Source organism: Barbus barbus, assembly GCF_936440315.1.
Source record: "Barbus barbus genome assembly, chromosome: 6".
NCBI classification, from domain to species: Eukaryota; Metazoa; Chordata; class Actinopteri; order Cypriniformes; family Cyprinidae; genus Barbus; species Barbus barbus.
In genome coordinates, this window is record NC_136734.1 from 27,028,579 (window position 1) to 27,052,658 (window position 24,080).

Here is a 24,080-nt window from a genome sequence, read left to right on the forward strand (position 1 = left end):
TCTGTGCAACTGATGACCTGTTGATCAGTGGAAAAGGTGGAGGGCTTGTGAAACTCTCCGGCAATGCTTTTAGAACGTTGGGCAAACGGAGCTGTGCGTCTGACGCTACGGCCTGCAGTTTGGTTTCTCAAAGGAAGCAGAATTATGATCAGTTAGCCTGCCTCTCAGCGATGCTGCCTTACTGAAGAAGGCTTAAGGTCGACAGTCTTTACAGTAGCATCCTCTGGCCTTCGACTGAGTTCAGATAGGTTACAAAAGCTGTGTCATTTTAGTCTCTCGTTCACTACCTCAACCGCACCTCTGCTGCCAGTCTGACGCAAACAGGGATTAACTGCGACGTGAACGAGGTGGCATTTGTAATGCACCCAAGACTTTGCTGCACTGCATACAAACTGGAAATCTTTCTCCTTCTTTACAAACATGAGGTATGACAACCTGAGCTCCTTTCAAACGAAACAGGCACAGACATTGCCTGGCTCCTCCAATCAGAGGAAGAGGAGGAGTTAAGAGGTACATCTGTCTAAACAGGTCCAATTATTTTTCAAGTTCAGGATTCTAAGGACTTCAGTTCCTTGGTAGAATGTCCAAAGGTGTTCTGTAGTAAGAGTTAAAAGTCAATGAGACAAAACAGACAGCTTTTAAGATCCTACTGTTGTGTCTCTGCTCTGGTGGGATCTTTTGAATCCGTTCTTTTCGCTCTCAGTCTCGTGAGTAAATCGCAAAATGCCCCCAATAATTCATGAGGGATCAGAGAAACTCTCCCATAAATACTAAAATCAGTAGATATGACAACAAAATCTCTTCAAATGTGTTTTCTTATAGCACCAAAGTGGGATCCTTTGACTAAACTGCACTTGTATGTATGTGTGTTACATTCCAGTTCTCTAATGCTGAGTATCTGAACTTTGATGTATGATGTTGGTCTCTGTCTGTCTGTGGCTGAAGGTTAGTAATGTACTCTCTCGACAGCATCTCAGTTTGATACTCTATTTACATATAAAAAAAAATCCAACAATATCAGGAAGTACTTATACATTCAGGTCAACCTGGAATCACAGGTTTGAGTAAATCTAAAAGAGACTGTTTGTGAACTAACCATAATGGAGAATAACATATTAGTCATGAGATATTAGTCATGTAATGCAGATTGAAATTTTTCAGCAGGTGTTTGAGATTAAGTCTCAGTTGAAAATAAATAGGGGGGAAACCAAGAGTACCTATGGAAATGGTTCATAGGTATCCTCCTTTTCATTTCAGGCCTACACTACAGTTGCGGAGACTGAATTTACCGATATCAAAATAGGGACTGCTTCGAACTCCAATCTCCTTGCTCAGGGTGTGGATTAGGTATGAACTAAGCTGTGAGGGTTCTGCAATGGAAGCCAAAAATTTTACATAGAATCCAAAAGACCCTGGCTAAGAGAGAGGAAGTGAGGTTTGATCTCCTCCTCCTCTGAGTGCCCCAGGGCACGATACTCGGACCTACACAACGTTACACAACTTTAAAAATACAGCAGAATTTCAGTCACAAAATATTAAATTTCTCCCCAAACAGATTATCTATCCACAGTTCCATCAGATCTTTTTTTCATTTGTTTTGTTAGTGTCCTTATTTTGTGTTTAAATATTTGGACGTTTCTCGCTCCAACCCATCCCGTTCTCCCTTGATTTCATTCATTCAGTCACCTCTTCATTCTCTCTGGTTTCCTTCGCTTTCGTCATTCCCCTCCCCACTCCGGTCCAGCCCTAGCCCACCTTCTGAGGGTTGGTGGCACGGACGCCTTGCTCGTATGTGATTCGCTGGCTGATGAGATATTGGGCGGCCTGCGTTGCTGCCGGCGACCCAGTAATGGTCACCTTGCGATTGCGTGTGCCTGGAATGAACTCTCCCTTTTTGGAGATCTGAATTCGTGCACCTGTCAGCTCTTGATACTCCACGAGAGTCTTGCCACCTTTTCCCAAGATGGCACCGACCAAGTTCTCCGGAACAGCGATCTCCACCACTTCCTTCCCACCTTCTGCCAGCTTCTCTGTGCCCAGCAGAGATGATGCCACCAGCGGGGATGAGGGATTCAGGTAACCGTTAGATGCCCCCGTGGCAGCCGCTAGGGAGCCCAGCGAGAAGCCCCCTAAGCTAGGTGCGGCAGGGTGACCGCCCCCTCCAGAGGCCTCGCTGGCATATGTAGCAAGTAGATTAGCGGCAGCTGCAGCTGCTGGATTGGCGCTAGCCGCAACAGCAGCGAGCACCCCAGATGCAGCGGCTGGGTTGAGGCCAAGCCCCAGTGTATTGGTATTGTAGCCATAACTGGCCAGAGTGTTCAGAGCAGATGTAATGGTAAGCAGATCATTACCGGAAAGACCTGACATGGCGGCAGGGAACCCACCCATGCTCGCGAGGCCCGCCTGGCCAAGGAGCGTGGAGGCTGTAGCTGCTGCTGCAGCGCTGGGTAACACCTCTGTAGAGTTGGCGAAGGGGGATCCAGTCGGGTTGGAGTTGGCCACGGGGCCTGTGATGTTGGAGTAACTGATATTGAGACAGCTGCTGCTCTGTGGGTCCTCCTGAATCTTCTGAACAATGATCTCCACCGCCTTGCGGTTTTGCTCTGGCTCCCCACTCACTGTCACGACACGCTCCTGCAGATTGATGCCCTCAGGCTTCTGAGAAAGCTGTACCCAGGCTCCTGACTGCTCCATCACAGCCTTAACTGTTGCCCCACCCTTACCGATGATGAGTCCTGCTGTGCTGTTGGGCACGATCAGTTTAGCCTGTGGACGAGGGGGAGTGTCACTTTGATTGAGGAACAGAATTACATGCATGAGATTGCACACAGCCCCAAAAATAGATGATGAAATAAGCTCAAGTGTGTCTATGCTGGTTATGTAGATGTTTGTTTTCTGTCCACACTTATACAGAAAAAAATGGCTGTCATATATTTCAAGAGGGCTGCATTTACAATCTGTAACCTTGTACACTCATATATGTTTAAGAGTGTATAATAGTATGTGCGTGCGTGTGTGTCTGTGTAAGGTCTGCCTCTTAAGTCAGTGCTTATATCAGCCATTTGTTGATCCCCGGTCTTACATTGCAGCTGCTCTCTCTCACTCCCTCTCTGTTTCTCATTCTGCAAGGATCAAGCAGGTAAAAATAACCCACTGCTCTCACACTTTGCTGCCCCTCTCAGCCACTCTTTCCCTAGAGAAGAACCACCAGCCTGCCCTGCCCTCTGCCTCCTCTGGGCTGGTATATTTGCCTGTCTTCAGAGTTGCATATCACTGTCAGATAGCTGACAGTAAGTACATTTACATGCACTTTAGAAATTGATTTCAGTGAGACTAAAGCAATAATCTACCTTTCTAACATGTCATGTAAACGCTCATGTACAAATGAAAACTGTAGCTTGACTATGCAAAAATTAATTATACTCAATTACATTCATGTAAATGTACTCACTGTCTGTGCTGTCATTCTGTAAGCTAACTAATTATTACAGCTAACTAATTATTACTAAATATTACAGATATTATGAGCCAAGCTGTGGTTTAGGGGAATAACTAATTTGCATGTTTAATTCTTAAAATGCAAAGTCTAATATGATTAACTCTACATCATACATTTAATAACTAAAAAATTCTACAACTGTTTGGAATTGGTGTGGTAGATCAACCTCACAAACTAACCTGTTTAACACGGTCAGGGTTAACAGTAGTCTGTGGCTGGAGAATGCTGACTGGTTCTGTCTTCTGACTGCTCTGAGGCATCTCACGAACTTTTTCAGCGATGAAGTTATGGACTCCATTCAGAGCTTCCACCGTACCCTGAATCAAACAAACACGCTCTGTCGTACCTGACCAAACACACACAAAAGAAAAAAAACATAATGTTAGCATATAGAGTTTGCATGCAAAATTTAAAGATGTAAAATATGTAAACACATAGAATGAAATTATGTATAATGTATCAACATGTACTGTATGCATATTACACTACCTACGAACGTTTGGGGTCTGTATGATTTTCCAAAGTTTTTTAAATAAGTCTTATGTTCACCAAGGCTGCATTTATTTAATGAAAAATAGAGTAAAATTAGTAGTTTTGCAAAATATTACAATTTAAAACAACTGTTTTCTATTTGAATATACTTTAAATTGTTCAATTTTAAACTGTTAAAATTGTAACATTTTAATTTTTCAGCAGCCATTACTCTGGTCGTCAGTATCACATGATCCTTCAGAAATCATTTTAATATGCTGATTTGGTGAGCATTTCCTCTTATTATTAATTACATTTCTAAATTTGGCAGACACTTTTATCCAGAGCAACTTGCAACTTAACAAAGCTGTGTTCAAGGTGTACATTTTATCATTTTATGAATTTCCTGGAAGTTGAGCCCATGACCTTGGAGTTGTAAGCACCATGCTCTACTCTTTGAGCTATACATTTAATGTCGTGGAAACACACATTAAGTTTTCAAAAAAGTTATTTGTCTTTTGTGTATAAATGCATGTATCAGAAAGAATGAAAAGGGCTGATGTAACGGAATAAACTGATGAACTTATAGCTGCATGATGTAATTCAATCTGAATGCCAGAATTCTGAACCTGTCTTCTCTATCCACATCCCTCCCATGAGACCCGCCAAATAAATGTCCAGGACACACACACACTATCTACTAATCTTTGGCATATCACTGTCCTGAAGTGCTTGACCTGTCTGGAATACTGCTGTAACTGTGAGAACCCAAAAAAACCCACACTTGGCTGGACCTGTCTTACCATTACCTGCAAAGTCTACAATGAATTATTGTTACACAGTCTTCTGTGTATTGTGTCAACCTGAATTCAAGTTAGGATTTGTTTAGTCTTGTGGTGGAAAGTATCATTTGATGTCCTAAATATATTGTCATGATCATCTTCCATTTCATTTGGAGGTAGAGAGCTGTGGGAAGCGAAGGCATGTAGGTTGTTGTTAGTGTGTGTTTGTTTCCGGGCAACAGTGCAGAGATATAGCCGTACGTGTGTGTTTGCTCCACCACACATGCATACTTGACAAAGTGTTTGTTCCTCGGCTGTGATTTAAAAAAAAAAAATTGTTACCACTAGATTGAGTATCACACACTTATTCGTATCTGAAACACAGCACAACGCACACACACTGAAGCAACAAATTCTCCCCCAGTTTCAACATTTGCTCTTCAAGATGTCAAAGGCTTCTCTTGTTCAGGAGGCGTGTTTTGTGGTAAAAGTCTGCAGTTAAATGAGTTTTAGGAAAAGACTGAATTGTAATTTACATGTGTGACAGGCTACAGTGTGTGTGGTAAAACACACACTAGCTGGAGTAAAACTGCTCAGCTGTAGGTTAATTCTTTTTATAGCTCTCTTGCGAGCCAGAGAGAGTTTAAATGTTTCCCTTTCAATGTCTCATAAGATAAATGAGGTCTGGAAGAGAAGCAGCTATTATATCAAAGACCTGAATGATTGAGGATGTGCCGGTGTTTGTGCCAGAGCACCACTGCTAGTTATACTAAGGTTTTGGCAAAATTCAGAATCAAAGAATTAACTTCCTTTCAATTTATGAGTTGGAATTTGACTTTAATTAAACTGGTCACAGCACACAGGAAGTTGAATTTGAATTGAAATGACAGGAAGAGGAATTTATTCATTATTTTTATTTAAGAAGTTTCTTGCAGGTAAAAGAAATCATCTTTCAAACATCATAGCTAAAATAAATTGTAACAAATTTAAAAAAAATTCAGGTCAAAAGAAAAAAGTTTGTCGAGGCAAAATGCAAACTTTGCTTTTTATATCAGAGTTATAACAGTTACATCAGATTTTCTTGTAAAGAAGTTTAATTAAAATCAATATTAAATTCAAATTGCAATTTTGCATCCTGTTTGCTACCTCAATTCAAATTTAGGATTCATTTCAAATTCAGGAACTCAAATGGAACTTGAATAGTGCACAACCCTGGTTGTACTATATATTACTTTGTGTGCTGCTATGACATTGCACTCATGATAAACGCACTGAAAATAAATGTTCAGTTTCATCAAATCTGTAAAATATTGTAAAAATGGTGGAATGATGAAAGGTGAATTTGCAGGACAATAAAACTGCACAAGCAAATGAGAAGACGAGCGAGAATGTGTGTTTGTGTGTGTTAGCAGGGTAAATAAGGGTGAAAGGCAGAACAGGTGGTCTCAGGATAGTTTTAGTTGTAACGGGTGTGCTTAATGAATGAAAACAGTTATTCACAGACAAATTATGCTCACAATATTCAGCTTCACAGCTGCAACACACACACACACTTTCTCTCTCTCTCTCTCTTTCTCACATATTTTCTCTCCCTATGGGCACATTTTCCACTGTCATTCTCTGCCGATTTTATTTTTCACGCTACAACATAAAGCAGCTTCTTAATAGCACATGGTGGAAAAGATACTATAGTCAATGACACAAACAGGCCAACATCTGTAAACGGCCTCATTCACATTAATCTACCACGGTGTAGCTCTGAGGCCTCCATCAGACCTTCTGCATAATATTCTGAAAATGTACAAGCTTGTTGTTTTCTAGTATTCTAGATTTTCAGCTTGCAAAAATCTAAGGTAAAACGTTTATCAGTGGGATTGAATATTGCATAAAAAAATGCAGATTTAAAACTCTTATCCTTCATTCCTAAAAATAAAACTCCAGTTATGACCAAAAATATTGTTACAGATTGAACCTCAAACATTTTTTTATCTCTGAAACTCCGGTGTAAAATTGTTACTGATACTTTGAATGATCTTTTCTTTTCAAGAGTGTTTAGTGTGAAAGAGATTTATGCATGGCACCATTAACTCCGCCATCTGTTGCACAGTAAATAAAATGACTTAACTGTGAGGATTTATAACACAGATCTAATAACATAAATTATAAATAGATGAGGTAAAGTGAACTGTTTCAGTTAAAACAAACAAAAAACAATATGTGCTAAGCTCTGAAATAAGTAATGTTCATCATTATTTAAGCCAGATAGAAGATTTGATTCATACCTGGGTAGAAGTCTTTAGATTTGGACAGTTTGATGGTGGCTCCAGTCTCTTTCTGAAGCTGGACGATGGTTTGCCCCCCTTTCCCGATGATTGAACCAGCTGCATAGCTGGGAATCAACACCTTCAGGAAATATTCGCCCTCCTCTGCATATGCACACAAAAAACAAACAAGCACAATGTTAGCGATCAGAAATATGTCATATGCTCTATTTCCACTGGAAGAACGTAAATTAACAGTGTCGCCGAAAGGTCTGAGGTGTACATTCACTGTGTATAACAGTTAATAATTATACATTTATTTTACAGTACTGTTCCACAGTACATACTATGTACTTATTATAGTCATTACAATAACTGTGTAATAACTACGTACTAACTCTGAACCTACCACTAATCCTAATCTTAACCCATGTAGTTACCTTATATGACCCATTTATTCCTTAGGTAAGTACATTGTACGTACAAAATAAAGTACAACCATAATACTGTTTAAATATAATTGGATATTCCTTTTTGTTTTTATGCCAGGATTTGGGGATGTGTTACACATTTCTGTAAAACTAGTAAGATTACGTAACAGTTTGAAAACCTAAAGCCAACCAGAGGCCACATGAGTGCACCATCATTACCTCACTACAGCTCCTCCTTTTGAAGCAATATACAAGCTAAACATGAAAAGTACCATCTAGTTCTTTTGTTCACTTCCTTGCCTTTTTAATTTTTCTATATTTCTTTCTTCACTTTTTCTCACTCTCTTTCTCTCCCTGATGAGTTCCTACTGATTCTGCCTCTGTCCCACTTTTTCCCCATGCAGAGATAAAATGACCTGCTTTGGGTTGGTAGAGGTCTAAATTTAACCAAACTATCTCTGTGTTTTGTGTCCTTCACTATCTTCTTCATCATCTCTCTCTCTCTCACACACACAAATGATCGGCCAGCCGACAATCCGCTCAGATGCTCAGCATGGAGGTTCAGTGTCACAGTCAGAAGTTGAGGTTTAAGTGAGAGTGTGTGGCGGGTGGTGTGTAGGCAGTCTGTAGCGCTGCACTATACTGAGGCCGTGGGCTTGTGGGTAATTGCCTGGGAGGCTGTTCAGGCAGGAGCATATGGATGCTAAATCCACAGATTTGTCCTGAAGAACCCAGCCAACAGCGCATAAGTCACTCAGAGGTTCCCGGGGGGACGAGGGTTCCCTCTCCAACCACAATATTACACATCCTAAACACAACATATGGCCCAGAGTCCATTGCTAAAGTAAGGGAAGAACCAGAAGGTGATTACAACATGTTTTTGTACATGAGAGTCTTCAAACTCCCTCACCACTAAACATGCAAATATATTCCATCATGACATCCCAGTGACATCATACCGCTCAAGTCATGTTGAATACCTGATATACCTCCTCTAAATGTTACTGGTGGTATAGCTAAAACTGATCAATAACTGTTTTAATTTGATTTGCAGCCAAGATGGCATTTCTTATTTTCAGTTATTTTCACATTCATGTATTATGTGACAAAATGGAAGTACATTGTATTTGTGTACTATATCAGTGTCTTTCAGAGACTGTAGTAAATCCAAGAGATAAGATGGGTTTCGCAAACTCAAATGCCCCCAATCTCCAGCAGCTGACCCTTTACCACTGCAGAGAGGAGGAGAGAGAGTCAGAGATACAAGGAGAGAGAGAGAGAGAGAGAGAGAGACTGCAGGATAAGCGCAAACATGCTAATAATAAATAGAAAACATGCAAAGGATGAGAAAAATATAGAAGCAGAAGCTGGGGTGAGAACGATTTGTTGGGAAGGAAGAAAGGAATATTTGACCGAAAGGAAAAGACTGTTCCAGAGAGGGATAGAGGAAAACAGCGACTAGGAGGGGAGAGGACAGATGAGGAGAAGAGGAGAGGGGAGGGGCAGCAGGGAGAAGGTGAAAATATTATGGTCTCTAAGCAACTCTGATTGACTCTCCTGTGGGAACGTTTGATACATCCTAAATAACACCAAAGACCACTGCATGCTGTATACGTCACCGCTTTCACCTGTACACTAATGCTGGTGGGAATCATTCAGTAGTGAGCAACGTGTGCAGTTCCTCCAGAAATGCAGCACACACTCTCACAATCGGAAGGCCAGTCTGGTCAATACATGATCAATCGTCCTATCCAGACAATCCCATTAATACCAGAAAATCGGGGAAATCCAGAGAAACATAATTGTCAGTCCAGGCATATACAATCAAGCCAAGAGTGGGAGGGCCAGTTACCAGATGGCACCAGGATCAAAGCGAACATTAGCTTCATTTGTAAAACATTATCTAGTCTAACAGGAACACAAAAAACAGGGGAGAAAGAGGAGGAAAAAAAGAAGCAAAGAAAGAAGCAAGCTCACACGCTTAAGCGCAGCTGAACGTGCAATGCACAGTTACAAAGATACCCGAGCAGAATTTAAATTGAAAAGACAATTCGAGAAAAACACAGAGCGACCCAATCACTCACATTTCCATACGTTCCTATAGAAATGCATGAAACTGTGGAAAAAGGAGAACTAAAACCTATATTCCCGTCTCTGTTATACAGATCTAAAAGCTGTAATCTGCAGCATTGCTATTCTTTTGTTCATCCTTATCTTTTCTCTCTCCATGACTGACTGCCTTTGCTCTGTGCTCAGTCACTCTAGAGAAAATCATTTGTTAAATTAATATGTGCAAATGTCAGAGGTTGAGAGGTTTATTATTCTCTGCACTGAGACTGACCTCAGGGTTTCTCGATAAAACACGCGCAGCATATGACAAATACTTCATCTTGTGACTACGTCATACACAAACACTCACAGAAGGACACTAGCTCCCTTCGTTGGGCCCTGGAGAGGGGCTAGTGGATGCAACTGATATCTGGACGGAGCCTTGCAGAGCAGTTCAATTTGTACCTGTCCTCTGCAGCGCTCCAGGTGCGCAGTGGGATATGCATTACATCATTGCCTCACCCGACTCAATGCTCCTTGCCACACACACACACACACACTCATGACTGACAGGTAATGATAGGATTCTAGTCCATGATGCTCGCTGCAGCCGAGCAAACACACACACACACACACACACACACAGCTGGACAGATCCCGATCTTATCAATGGCCGGTCTGTTAAAGGGGAGGGTGCGAGTGTGAATGGAATGAATGCAGACACTGTTAGAGGGACCGTTTAATGAGGGCAGTTTGCAGTGAACGGAGGAAGAGGACAGGACGCAGTGGACACACGCTCGGGAATCCATGATGGAGGTTTTTGAAGAGCGCAGCCAGAGGGGAGATAAGGAAAGAGTGAGCGAGTTTATAAGAACGGAAAAGTAAGAGAAAGGGCAATTAGGGCTCTTGCGATCACTGAAGTACGTTGCACCAGCGCACCACAGCGTCACAGGAAAGTGAACCTCCGGCAGCCGTTTTTTACAGAGCGGCGGCGTAGGGACCGTTTGACCTTGGCCGATGAGGAACGAAAACTTCACTCTCTCCATAACGGCCGCCTCACAGTTGTTTCCAAGACAACTCGGAGGTGACATTCCGAAGGCACAAAGATCCAACGGAAAGGTCGACTGCCGCTTACCTGTTGTTAAAAGGAAAACCTAGGGCACATTCTCATGCAGCAGTGATTTGAGAATGGTGAGCGCTTTGGGAGCGCTCCTCACCCGTGCGCTCCTGCTTGCGGCGATGATGTAAGGAAAGCTGGTGTAACAGGTTTTCAGCAGTGAGTGTCTGAGTAAATAATACAATCTGTTGCTGCTGTTTGCCAGTAAGCCATACTTACATAGCCGCTATCACAGTCAGACGGTTATGAGCTCAAACCTATGATTACACACAGCACATAGAGTGTGAACAGAGTGTCATGCAAACACACAGAGGGAGTGGGTCAAGAGGGATTGTATTGTTAAAAAAACCCCACCCCCATGCCACACACACACTCTGCATGTGAAAAGGAGGGCCTGTCCTAGGCACACTGCAAGGACAAGCAAACCTTTCCTTCTCACAGAATGAATGAAGAGACACCAACGGAGGACGGGAAAAGAAAGGGCGAAAGAAGGAAAGACGCAAAGCGAAACGGTCAACTCGCTCGCACGCGCATTCAACAAGTCAACAAAAGGGGACAGAATCTCTTACCCATTCTGCTGTAGCGTGCTGGAGGTGGGGTTCAGATAGCCATGGACGCCGAGAGGCTGGACCGGTGAGCGATGCCCGACTGCAGGCTGATCATAGGAGCTCTGCCGCCGTCAAGGAATGTGGCCAGTCAACCTTTTTCCCCAGGTTCGTATCCGAGAGGGGGACAACGTCAGCGCATCCTCCCCTCCATACCCGCAGTCAGCCCCCGTCTCTCTCTCTTGCTCTCTCTCCCTCAATTTCCCTCTCTCTCTCTTTCTCTGATTGTGTGTGATGGCAATGCAATTGCCGTGTGTGAGTGTGTGTGTGTGCGCATGTGTGTGTGTATGTGTGTGAGTGAGTGTTTGAAGCGGAGAGGCTTGGTATTGTTCAGGCAGAGGCAGACTGATGGGGGGAATCTTCCTACTGCATCACCCTCTGCTTTCCTTCTCATCCATATTCAGCGAGAGCTCCAGCCCTGTGCTGCATTCTACAGAGAGGCACCTAGCGTGTCCAATCACCCCGCACCCCTCCCCAGCGTCTCACACACACACACACACACGCTCGCACATAAACACCAAGGCTTTCTTTTTCGTCGCCCCCCCCCTCGCCACTTTGACGCAGCACTATAAAAGACGTAGCGCCTCGCTCAAGTTTGGGTGAAATATGAAAAGGTAGGATGGAGGGAGGCTGCGGAGGGAGAGAAAGAGAAAACGAAAGAGAATAAGTGAAAGAAAGTGCGAGGGAGTGACCTTGCGTGAACGGAGAGGAGGTATAGAGCGAAAGCAGGGAGACGGTGGGCTCTTTGGACGGCCATGTTGGAAACACAGCGAGAGAGAGAGATTTTTGAAAATGGCAGAATGGATCTGCCGCAGAGCGCCAAGGGGCCGGCCAACTAAATTACTGCCTATAAATCCAAAGTCGCTATACCCAACCAGTGGGTGTGGGCGTACGTGGCAGGGGGAGGGTTATGAGCTTGGTCCCAGGGTCATACTTCATTTGCATAGTAGCTTTTTTCAGCTGAGCTTGATAAATTCTCGACATATATCCACTCTAGGTATATTGACACGCTCTGCTGGGTGTCTCGGATGCAGCATGCAAAAGTATGGATGCTTCTGTTCAGGCAAACCGATCACGTTCAACACATCCACTGGACATTCTAGAATACATGAGCCTCTCTTTCTCTCTATCTAGCCCCTCCTTTCTCCACCACCTGCCCAATTCACAGTCAACTCACGTCACCACACACTGCAAGGGCACCTGTGTCCTTCTCTTGCTCACTTTCGCTCTCTCTCGCTCGCACCTTTTGATCTAATACGGAACCACACAAAAACACCAACATAAATAGCTCTGCCAAAACCTCCATTAGCAACATTAACATGACATTTCAATTGCGACTGGTAAGAGGCCACACACACACACACACATGCTAAGTAACTAACTGTGTGCGCACTGGTGAAATTAGCATCAGCAATCAATGACTGTTTACAAAAGGGAGGGTATAAAGAGGATCTCCATCACTGACCGTCCTCTTCGTCGCTTGCTTCAGGTCAAAGGTCATGCAAGGGGGAAGTGTTCATTCATTGATAGGATTATGTCTTAATTAACAAAGCTAGATAGGTGAACAGAATGAACGATGGTCTGAACTGCTAATGAACAAAGAAATAAATAACTTACCGACTAAATAAAAGACTAATCTCTAAACTGTGCTCAATGAGATGCTTTGACAAGCTGTCATACACACTAGTAAAAATATTCATCACTACAACAGCCTCTTTCTTTCCCTCCATTTAAATTGTCGCAATCTTTTTAGTAATTTCTACTCAATTTCTAACTCAAAATATGAGTTTTCAGAGCTCGATTTTCTGCATCAATACTGGTTAAATTCAAAGTATTTTAATATCACAGTGAATGTATCACTGCAGGTTGTAAGCTCTGCATTAATTTGATTTGATTTCACAGATTTAAGTGAGCAATTAACCAAAATTTTATACAGTGCATAATAGGACTGCAGCTAGCTAGCCTTCAGTTTATTAATGTTTACTAATAATAAACTAAAAAGCTATGACACTCACAGTCTTTACAAGATTTGTATGATTTTTTTATAATATAACTTGTCACTATTTAGCCTAATGCTGCTACTTGTACTACTATGTTAACAAAAACGTTAATTGTACCCATTAATTTATACAAAGCAGTGTCACAATCAAAATATCCATGTAAATGATCTACACAAATAGCGAGTACAAATTAGTAAATCTGCTAATTAATAACATTGGTTTATAGTTCAATTGTCTGTAGACAATATATATTAAAGATTTAGAAGTCGAGGCCTCAACGAATTAAACGCATTAAATTCGCCTAAACACAACCCTATAGACTAACACATTCGGCTTACCTCATTAGTTCTGAACAATGAAAAACATAAGCTTTTATATGTTTATAAAATATAACCATAAGCATAATCTATCAAACGCGCACGGCAGTGTGTGTCTCTGGACAGCTGCGCCGGGGCTCCACAGCAGGAATTCACAGAAATGTTTACACACGACGTGACTTTCTTTTCGCTTCTCTCCAATCCAAAAGATCCAAACACGCACGTACACAATAAAAGAAGCGCTCTAGAACAGAACTTTATCTAGAACAGTGACTTTCTCGGCTTTTATATAAAGAGCAATGACTCAGACCACAGTCTTCAGGTACGTGCTATGGATCAGAATCTGAACCGGACACAAAATCCTGACTAGAAACTGGGCATACTTTATATACTACGTGCTTTTAAAGACGGAAAATTAATAGCGGTTTTGTTTAAAACACAAAGTGATTTACATTACCAGAAACAGCCTTAAGGAAACTTTTTTCTATTTTTTTTCTAAACGGAGCCCTAATGCTCTTTTGGATATGTATTAAGAGCTCCACACGACGCTATAGAGGGGAATTCAATCTTTTGTTTGCACTGGAGTCTGTTACTGCATATGAATAGGGATTAAACTACAGCAGCATGCGCGATTTCTCCCTTTCATTAATTTTCTGCTCAATTTAGCTTCCGTCCCAGAGGGACGACCACCGCCACACTGCACTTCACCCCACCGGGTCATACAGGGTCAGGCTGGACACATGCGTCCCGTTTTAATTGTAGTATTAATTGTCTGTAACGCTGCTGTAGCATTTAATTTTACAGGTGCTTAAAACTGCCACTTTATCAACTAAATAAAGAAATAATTCGATGGACAAATCTCTCAACCCCCGCAGAGTTAAAGAGCAGATATTAAACTGGAGCAGGCACGCGACTCGAGCATACCGGACTTATTTGGAGCAGCAGGCCCGAGCGCTGCCTGATCTTACCTCCGGTGTTGGAGCGCTTGGTGCTGCTCGCCTCAGTCGGTGTTTCCAGGGGTCGTTTTCGGGAATCGGAGAGATCCGGGTCCATGTGTGGCGACTGTGAGAGGTGCGGAGGAGTAGAGAAGATCCCGCCAGCCATCATTTTGTCACCGGCTGGAGTTCACACCGCATTAACGAACCGAAAACCGTTAGAAAGCACATAAAAACCGGCCAGCGTCTCTTGTCCGAGCAGTCCGTGTGTTTCTTTACGCTTTAAATGTCATAAAAATGCCATGCTGCGGGGTCGCTGAGCGCGTCCGTTTCTGCCTCGCGGTCCACTGTATCCCGTGGGGAGAAGAGGCGCATTAAGGCTCTATATATAAAAATCCATTCAGTGAAGTCTATTCATTAGCGCGCACCAGACACTTGAGACGTCTGTGTGTTTATTGAGCCCTCACGCACACGCGCAGCGCCCTCTCCAAAAAGATCCTCGCGACCATTGCCTGACAAACTACGAAAAGATAAACAAATCAAGATTAACTCTCAGAACAAAAAGACAGTTCAGACCAATATTGTTTCGTTGGCCCTTTTTCGGTGTCCGCGCAGCGGCGCCGGGGTTTGGGTATATTGTATTGCTGTTGACGGTGTCAGTCCGTTTGTTTTGTTGTGTAAAGCAGATTTAGTTTGAGATGCGAGAGTCTTGGCCAGCGCGCGGCAGCAGCTGCTCGGGTGACAGCGCTGTCGCGCAGCATCCCTGGACCAATTGTGAGCCAGAGCGCCAGAGCTCTCCTGACGTCACGGGCCTCATCCTCCAAAAGAGCTTTTCAGCGGCAGCAAGTTTCAGACTCACTTGTTAAACAACTTGTTCTTTAGCTAAACTCTCCAATTATACATGTAAACATAATAGCATGATGTTACATATAGAGGTTATTAAATAAAGAGCAACTTTCAGGTGATAAAAAGTGAAATAAATTGCCTTTTTCATATACGACGATTTCCTGAGGCAACACCGCATTTTATTTACGATTACAAGACAACAAACGTGAAACCGTTCACTTAATGTTCCGAATATATTTTGCATAGTTTACATTTAATCCCTGTAATGTTTTAAGTAACTGTCATGATTTCTGTTCATTTTATTAATGGACAAGTAATGCAATGCTAGCATTTTCAAGCACTACAAATGTATTAATTTTTAATATAGAAAAGTGCCCCAGAAATAAAAAATAACATGTATACAATACACCAGCTACCCCAAAAAATAAAATAAAATACATTTCACAGATTAAACAGATTGTCCTCACAAATACCACATGGAATCTTACAATTTAAAGAAAGAAACCTGTTTTCACCATCACACTTTGTGTTTCACAGGTGAAACTCAAAAAGGAAAAAACTCATTTAAAACAAAAAAATTACAATGAGTTTACTAAAAATGGAACTGCTCATCTCTTCAGTCAAAATTCTCTTCAGATTATCCACAGGGTAATGTGTTACAAACTTACTGCAAAGTTTCACATACAGATTATATGTAAACAACACCACATCCAAAGTAAAATTATGGCTATATATGATTAAAACATGTTTTCTATAACACACACACACACACACACACACACAAACAAACAAACAAAAAAAAATCATGAACTGACAGTGTAACCTTGTTGGAGTGTGCACAGGCCATTTCACAAATTCAAAGGTGAAAAACATATCACAGATTTTCAATAAAGCTCATAACCATGAAATTAATTTTTCTATTAATATTGTTTCTTTTTTATGTTTTGGCCAACAGCCATATCACTTCAGTAGCAATATTGTCTTTGGACCATGTAAACATTTTGAAGGAAAAGTTTCCTGACAGTACAACTAACAATCCCTGGTGCTTGTAATTAATTATGTACCATTCTCCTCCCCAGACATATATGGAATTGCAAGTATTACCACATCTGACCAGCCACACACTCAAAGGCAGACCTCTTCCTGTGTCAGACAGGGCTGCCGGTTTGACGGAGAGCCTCTTGAGCTCCTTGCAGTGTCTCTCTTTTCACACATTTCCAATAACCAGAAATACCAAGCTGGGGCTGAACCTATACAACACACAGGTACAAAATCTACAGTAAGTCTACCGTTTACTGCACTGAGCCACTTACTCACAATCACAAAGATTAATAACTACGGTCACAAGATTTGACTGTAATTGCTCCATCGTCTGCATTGTAGTTGGCATAGACATCGGTATATATGTCAGATTTGAGTACCAATAATATTTTTAACACTAATTATATTTAGTAAACGATTAAGCATAACATTGTAAATGAACTAAATGAAACTTTGGAAATTAATAATTACTTATCAATTAAAGGGCTAAATGCTTTCTCACCCGGAGTCCACGAAGCACTCTGTCATTCATCACAGCGAGGAACTCCTTATGGCTCAGACAATTGTCCCCGTCCAGGTCAAAGATCTTAAAAACTGTGTCCAGAACATTCTCTGAAAGGTCGTGACCTGTCGCTATCTTCACTGCTCGCTTAAACTCAGCTATGGAGAAAAAATTGAAGGAGAGTGCTGTGCATTTCAGTTACTCAATCAATATTATTTTGACCTGTCAAGAAATGCACTGAGGACAATAGATTATTAATTATTAAAAATGAATAACTACTGGCATCCAGATTAGTCTTACCCATTCCTATTGGCCTGTTGGCATTATTAATCATTTTGACTGAGAAGGCAAAGTCCTCCAGATGGTTGGTAAAGAGACAGAATTCTTTAAATTCATCAAAGGTGATGCTCTGACAAACATATATATAAAAAAGTCAGAAACTTTAAAATATAAGAATGGAATTATAATGCTGTTACAGGATGCAATGAACATAAAATTTCAAATAACATTTGTGCTGGTATAGATAATATTTACTTTTAACATTACAATTTAAATGTACAATATAATGCAAGCAGCCATGCTTTTCAGTTGATATCATTTTAGGCAGGTGATGGTTTTCATCATAAATGGCACTTTGCAAACAGGTCAGCAGGCTCCAGAGTCCTCTACATACCAATTGTCCAACTCTAGGTGGACTGTAAATGCTTTGTACTCAGAAGTGACATCAGATTTTCCCACTCTACTCTAGAAATATGACTAATGGACAGCTGCATAGAGCACATTTTTATCTATATGCTGGAAATCTCTGAAGAGTGGCAACTGGCTTCTTAGCCACTTACTAGTTACATTTAGAATCTATTCCTCTCAAATTAGAAATAATGACCCAAGATCAGTCTTTATCCAAGTCGGTTCGTGTTAAACTGCAGAAATACTAATAATATTCAGGACTATCAGTGTTAGTGTTTAAAAGATGTTACCTGTCCAGTGGGGATCCTCTTTCTCATGTTTTCCCAGTATGCCTCATTGTTCTCTTCATTGGTGTAATGAAGCAGCCATTCAGCAAAGTCTTCCCGCCTCATGGTCTTCATCCCTTTAGAAAACCGCAGGAACTCAACTTCTTGCACTTCTGCCTGCAGGTCTTCCATAAACCTACACAAAACCAAAAACATCCTTGCAATACAACTCTCAAGGCTAAACAAAGTTAAACACTGGATAGTGTTGTAGTTAGAGAGCGAGTTTACTTTGAATAACGTTCACATATTCTATAGAATATTTTTTTTATTGGAGGTCTAAAGTACATGTTGCTGTATTTTGCTAATTTCATGTCTACATTTAATAAAAACATCCTGATTGGGAAATTCTATCAATTATGCTATTTTTGTAGCATATATGAAGAAGAATTGAGCTTATATCATACAAACACTAACATATTAAAGTAAACACAGGCCGTACTTTACCTGCAGAAATCTTTGTGTTGGAGTTTATTCGTGCCATTTTTCCCAAAAAAGAACACCTGTAGTGTAGTGTTGACCTCATCAACACTGTCTGAAAGCTGTAAAGAAACAATCAAAGCTATTCAGTACAACCACAAAAATATTAAATACAACTAAGCAATTTTAATAAATATAAAAATAACATATTCTAAACCTCCAAATAACATGCAAAGTTGCTGAAGTTACACAACATGTACCCACCTCTGTCCCATCATCCTGCCTTAGAAGCTCTTTCCTCAGTCGAATTATTTTCTTCAGCTTCAAAAAAAACAAAAAAAAAACTGACTCTTATTCAGTCTTGTTCTCTTGTGTTTATGCATATATTTGTGTGTTAAGGTACAGGATGTACATCCACACTAAAGGAAATTATGAGTCTATTCAAATAGCTTTTTCAGCTTCAGTTAATCTTCTAGACCTTGACCACATGGCAAACTGATACATGTGAATAGACTCAACATTTAAATCCAACTAAATTCTAATTAAAATATGGATTTTTCTGATGCTCCTATCATGCACCAATCATGCATCAACCGTTCCCACATACCTGTTGCACATCTGTCTCATCTCATGCCAGCATTAACAGAAACACAAAGCAGACAGATCTAATGACCACAATACTTACAAATACATAGCATTTAAAATCCAATCAAGAGAACTTTCTTAGTTCTTCACATATCTTCATATAATTATACGCATTTACAACAAAGTGTTTTAAAACAACATTTGCACTTATCAGTTTGAGTGTGAAGGCAACATGGTGTCATATAATCCAATGTGAAAAGACATTCCATACCTTCTGAAATTCCTTCTTGTCCACATGCTCATTGCCATCAATATCAAGCATTTTGAAAGCAATATGAAATCCTGTTTGAGGTTCTGGAATCACAGTGCAGTTAAACTGAGTAAAGCAATGGATACCGGCTTTCAGGGATAATCTGTGACCCCTCAAGTGAGCAAAAGAAACCCCATCACAAACAGAAAAAAACGTATCGCTACAAGTGGAAAATTGATGAGTGTAAAGAAAATTAATGGGATTATTTGGTGTATTGCAAATCAGTGTCAGTCAATATCACTAATATTACTGTGGTATAATTTTGATGTTACGGTACAGTTTAATAGCAAGCACCGAGTGAACATGTATTTGCATTTGTCACTAAATTAGGAAAACTTCATATCAAAAACAAACATGCACAACATGCTCTAAACATACACAACTGGACTGATACTGACATTTCTGATCAGTTTGAATTTGTTTTTTTGCACATCTATTCCAGTACACACCAACTATAATCATTGATTGTATTCAAGGAGTTAAAGAACAATAAAATGTGGTGCTGAAACTTCACAGTGATTAAACGGTGAATCAATTTTCTTCTTATTATTTATCTCCTGTGAATTCTTGGGACAAAGAATGAGAACTAAGGACATATTCTGATTTCTATTCCACTTAGTGATTTTATTAACAATTTTTAACATCACGAAACAAGTCATCAAAATTCTCATCCAAACTAGAAGATATACTCATGCTGTAAGTTTAATGCTACATGCAAGTTGATGTAACCAGTGAGAACGATGATGTACTGACCATTTATAGCGTTTGTATTATTTCACAGCAGCCAGTCACTTTCTTATCACATTTAAACTCAGACTGCGGTCTCAGCCAAAATGAATTTTTCTATGATGTTGTTGATTCAGTAGTGGTGCAGCACAGTGCAGACATATTTTGATACTGTGATAAATAATCAAACCTCAGGAATGTCACAAAACATGCAAGCTGCTAAGTACAGAACAAGTCCTGTTGAAAATAAAGTGACTGTGTCCATTTTAGGCTACAAATGGCTATGACTAAAAACCTGATTAGCAAGTAGCTAAAAGAGCAGAAGTCTAAGCGGTGACAGAGACTCTGGAATGGCACTGATAGGACACTGTGAATAAAATTATGTAAAAAGTTTTGGAAATACTTACTTATAAGAATAGTGAGGAGGAACAGGTACTCTGTGTAAGAGATCAGCCCTGAAACAATGGTTCAGGAGATGTATTAATAATGCAATTACTATTCAAATTGTTTTTATAAACCATACCATTTTAATAATTAAGTTTTCATTATGGCACTTTCTCAATGAGAGGACGTTAGCACACACAAACACAGGTATTTTACTAAGGCAGGTGGACTCTGGCACACGTGAGGCAAGTGTTTGCTTAACATATACCTTTGTCTCCGATTCCTCTGAACATGTTATTTCCTGCCTCAGCCCTGGAAGCCACCCTTATCATATCATCCATATCCTGTCCATGGACCAATCAGATATTAGGCAAAGCTTTGACTGTGTCAGTGAGATTTCCAGCAAAATCACACACGATCATGTAATAACAGTATTCATTCAGAACAAGTCTCTTTGTTTTTTGGAGTAACACTCAATTGAACTAACAAACTGCACTTACTGCTTTAGTCAGTATCTTTTTCTGTAGTTTACCTGTAAAAGAGAAAGATCAAGGATGGCTTAGCAATATTTTGCAGCATAGTGAAAATCAACAGAAAAAATGCTTTGAGGCCTGTAGTGGTGTTTGAAGAGATATTGTACTACATTACGCCCACTTTATGAATACAAGGCTTAACATGCAGAGGTGATTACTGCCAGATAAACAGCATTTTCACTCAGATGTACACTCAAACCAGAAACACGTATATAAATAAGAATGTAAGTGAGAAGGACGTACATGACAGCATTTTAGGGTCTTTGTGTTGACTGGTCTCTCACTGTAAGATTGCTTTGATAACATTTACATTTATTCATTTAGCTGACGCTTTTATCCAAAGCGACTTACAATTGCTATATATGCTATATATGTCAGAGGTCACACGCCTCTGGAGCAACTAGGGGTTAAGTGTCTTGCTCAGGGACACATTGGTGTCTCACAGTGGATTCGAACCCGGGTCTCTCACACCAAAGGCATGTGTCTTATCCACTGCGCCATCACCACCCCTGCATAAGATGCATGTTATGAGAATTTCGTTGATAACAGCCCTCATAAGGAGTTTACATTTACATAAAATCAAATGTGGCTAACACTTTATTTTACAGTGTCCTTGTTACACGTTCCATGTACTTACTATAGTAATAATAGTACGTTATGCATAATTACATGCAACTAACTCTAAACCAAACCCTAACCATATAGTAAGTACATGATGTTTATTAATATTAATCACCTAGTTGTGTAATTACACTGTCAAAAGGACACCTTAAAATAAAGTGTAACCCAAATGTCTAATAGAATAAGAATGCAAGCACAAAATCTCATAATCATTTATACATAATACTGCCTTCCTAGTGTATGTTTGTGAATGTTTGCATATCCATATGGTGGCATGTCACTTACGATCCACCTTCTCCATCAGGACTGAATGGAGGAAGTCTCTGGGTGTCATGTATGGCTCCTCTTCATAGATCATGGAGGCAAACTGGTTAAACCGCAGGCGTCTCATGGACACTTGTGGTACTGTGATCTCTTCTTTCTTTACAGATTTACAAAAATGGAGAGAAAGAGCAGATGTTTTATTTATGAGCAGTGCACCTTTACTTTTATTTAGAGCTATACTTGGACTCATTAGAATTATGAATCCTTTTCATTCCACTAAATTTCAATAATGTTGAAACTGGAAAGTTCAGTCAACTTCAGTGTCATTTTAAACAAAAAGTTGGTGACAATTTTATGCCTTTATGCATGAGGCAAGAAGGGGAAGAATGTTGCTATTGTTAACTAAAATTAAACAAAAGAATATAATTTCATTATTAGAAAAAAGCTGAAATAATATCAAATATTAGATGAAAAACTTTAAAAGCTCACAAATTTTTAATGTTGCCTTGACAAATAATGGAAATAATTAAGTTGAAAAATAACATTTGAAACTAATTTTAAACTGAAAGTGAAGTTAAATTGAAATATTAAAAATTCCACACAAGATTCTAAAAATTTTAAAATATAAAAGTAATATTTAAAATACCAATAAATACTATAATAGTTTATAAATACTAAATTAATACTGAAAGAGAGCCAAATGTGGACTCACGATTTTACTTGTTACTTTTTTGCACAACAATAATGAAATAAATGCATTAAAAATATGTTTTTCTTCAGCAACGTTTTACAATGAATAAAATACCTGTTATCATAAGATTACCTGTAAAAAGCTACCTTTAATCAAATGTCTAATAGAAAATAAAACGACCTTTAATTTAATTAAAATGACCTTTAATTCAGATGTTTACTGAATTTTTAAAACTACAGTAATATGTGGTAATCAATAATTATCATTTTACCGTTTAAATTAATTCTGTAGATTTTCCAGATTTGAATCACATAATGAGCATTAATTCTACATTTAATTATGTAATCTAGTTACCACATAGTAGCTACAGTTTGCTCTGACACTATAAAGACAAGAGCTCCACCTAAAAATGTCAAAAGGGCAGTTGTGGCCTAATGGATAGAGAGTTGTAATCTGAAGGTTGTGGCAGGGATTGTAGGTGGGGAGTGAATAACCAACACTCTCTCCACCCTCAATACTATGACTGAGGTGAGACCCTTCAGCAAGGCACCGAGCCGGGCGCCGCACTGCTCCGGGTGTATGTTCACTACTGTGTGTACACTTGGATGGATTAAATGCAGAGCACAAATTCTGAGTATGGGTCACCCCACACACCACTTCCCTTCGAAGCTTCCCTTCCTAGTACAATGTGATGGCAACCGTGGCCAAACCATCTAAAATTTGTGTACATAAACAAACATTTGCAACAATAAGACATATTAGGATTTACTGAGACTCCACATAGACTACAGTTTAGACACATTTCAATAAAACTGATTTGATTTTTGAGCTGATTCGCTTAATAATTGCAAAAATCAGTTGGTCCAACTTTAATATTTACACTTGATTGTACAGATGATTGTATCAACATAGTGACTCCACGAACAAACAGGCGACATGACAGTTAACTTCAAAGACAACATGATATTCGAAGTAGTTTGAAAAGTTTGTTTACCTTCGCGTCCTCCGCGTGCACGATGTGTGGCCAAAGTCTCCATCGCGGTTCATTTTTATAGTTAATAAATCCGCTTGCTACAGCAGTTCCCAGAAGACCCCCTCCAACAGCACGACCATACCCTATGTTTCTGAGAGGCCAGAAACGTCTGACTGTATTCCGCAAACTAACGCCTAACCTGGCCCAAGTCGCCATTCTTCTGCGGGAAGTTTTTATCAGTCTACTTTGGTCGATAGTGAAGTTAGAGTGATACGACGCTGTGGTTTGTTGCCCCCATCAGGCTGACAGCTTTTCTACACCGCTTGCGAACTGGGAACAGTTGATTATAATACAATGCAGACTAGTTGAACAAGTATATCAAACATTGCTGATGTTTTATTAATTTTTAGTCATAGTCATTTGTAGCCACGCCGTGTATATTATGTAATGGAGCGTCTTCTTCAGTTTACTCCGGGGAAGTGACATATTATTTACTTATGTTTTAATTATTTATAAAATATAATTATTTTATATACCTATGACAGACATAGTCATGATATTACAGATCAACAACTTTAATAAAAAAAAATTAACATGCTTAACTGCTTAGCATTTAATTAAATAGTTTTAAGTAAAATACTTTGTGTGGCTTATGAGACAGTAAAATACTGTAAATAGACATAATGTGGGAATTTATGACTGTATTG

General features: G+C 39.9%; 2 protein-coding genes across 2 annotated transcripts; both read right to left on the reverse strand.

Annotated features, from left to right (window-relative positions):
• Positions 1-1,602: 1,602 nt before the first annotated feature.
• LOC306870702 (RNA-binding protein Nova-1-like) lies at positions 1,603-15,213 on the reverse strand. The gene is made up of 4 exons (XM_079418127.1): positions 14,501-15,213; positions 7,035-7,178; positions 3,679-3,845; positions 1,603-2,766 (listed from the first exon to the last, which is right to left on the reverse strand). The coding sequence occupies exons 1-4, from the start codon at positions 14,637-14,639 to the stop codon at positions 1,747-1,749; spliced, it is 1,470 nt and encodes a 489-aa protein (XP_079274253.1). The 5' UTR covers positions 14,640-15,213; the 3' UTR covers positions 1,603-1,746.
• A 214-nt stretch (positions 15,214-15,427) lies between these two features.
• On the reverse strand, positions 15,428-23,833 carry LOC306871183 (calcium uptake protein 2, mitochondrial-like). Its single transcript, XM_079418952.1, has 12 exons — positions 23,395-23,833; positions 21,731-21,866; positions 20,792-20,823; positions 20,560-20,635; positions 20,315-20,362; positions 19,143-19,225; positions 18,551-18,607; positions 18,314-18,408; positions 17,834-18,005; positions 17,157-17,265; positions 16,857-17,014; positions 15,428-16,563 (listed from the first exon to the last, which is right to left on the reverse strand). The coding sequence occupies exons 1-12, from the start codon at positions 23,587-23,589 to the stop codon at positions 16,462-16,464; spliced, it is 1,263 nt and encodes a 420-aa protein (XP_079275078.1). The 5' UTR covers positions 23,590-23,833; the 3' UTR covers positions 15,428-16,461.
• Positions 23,834-24,080: the final 247 nt, after the last annotated feature.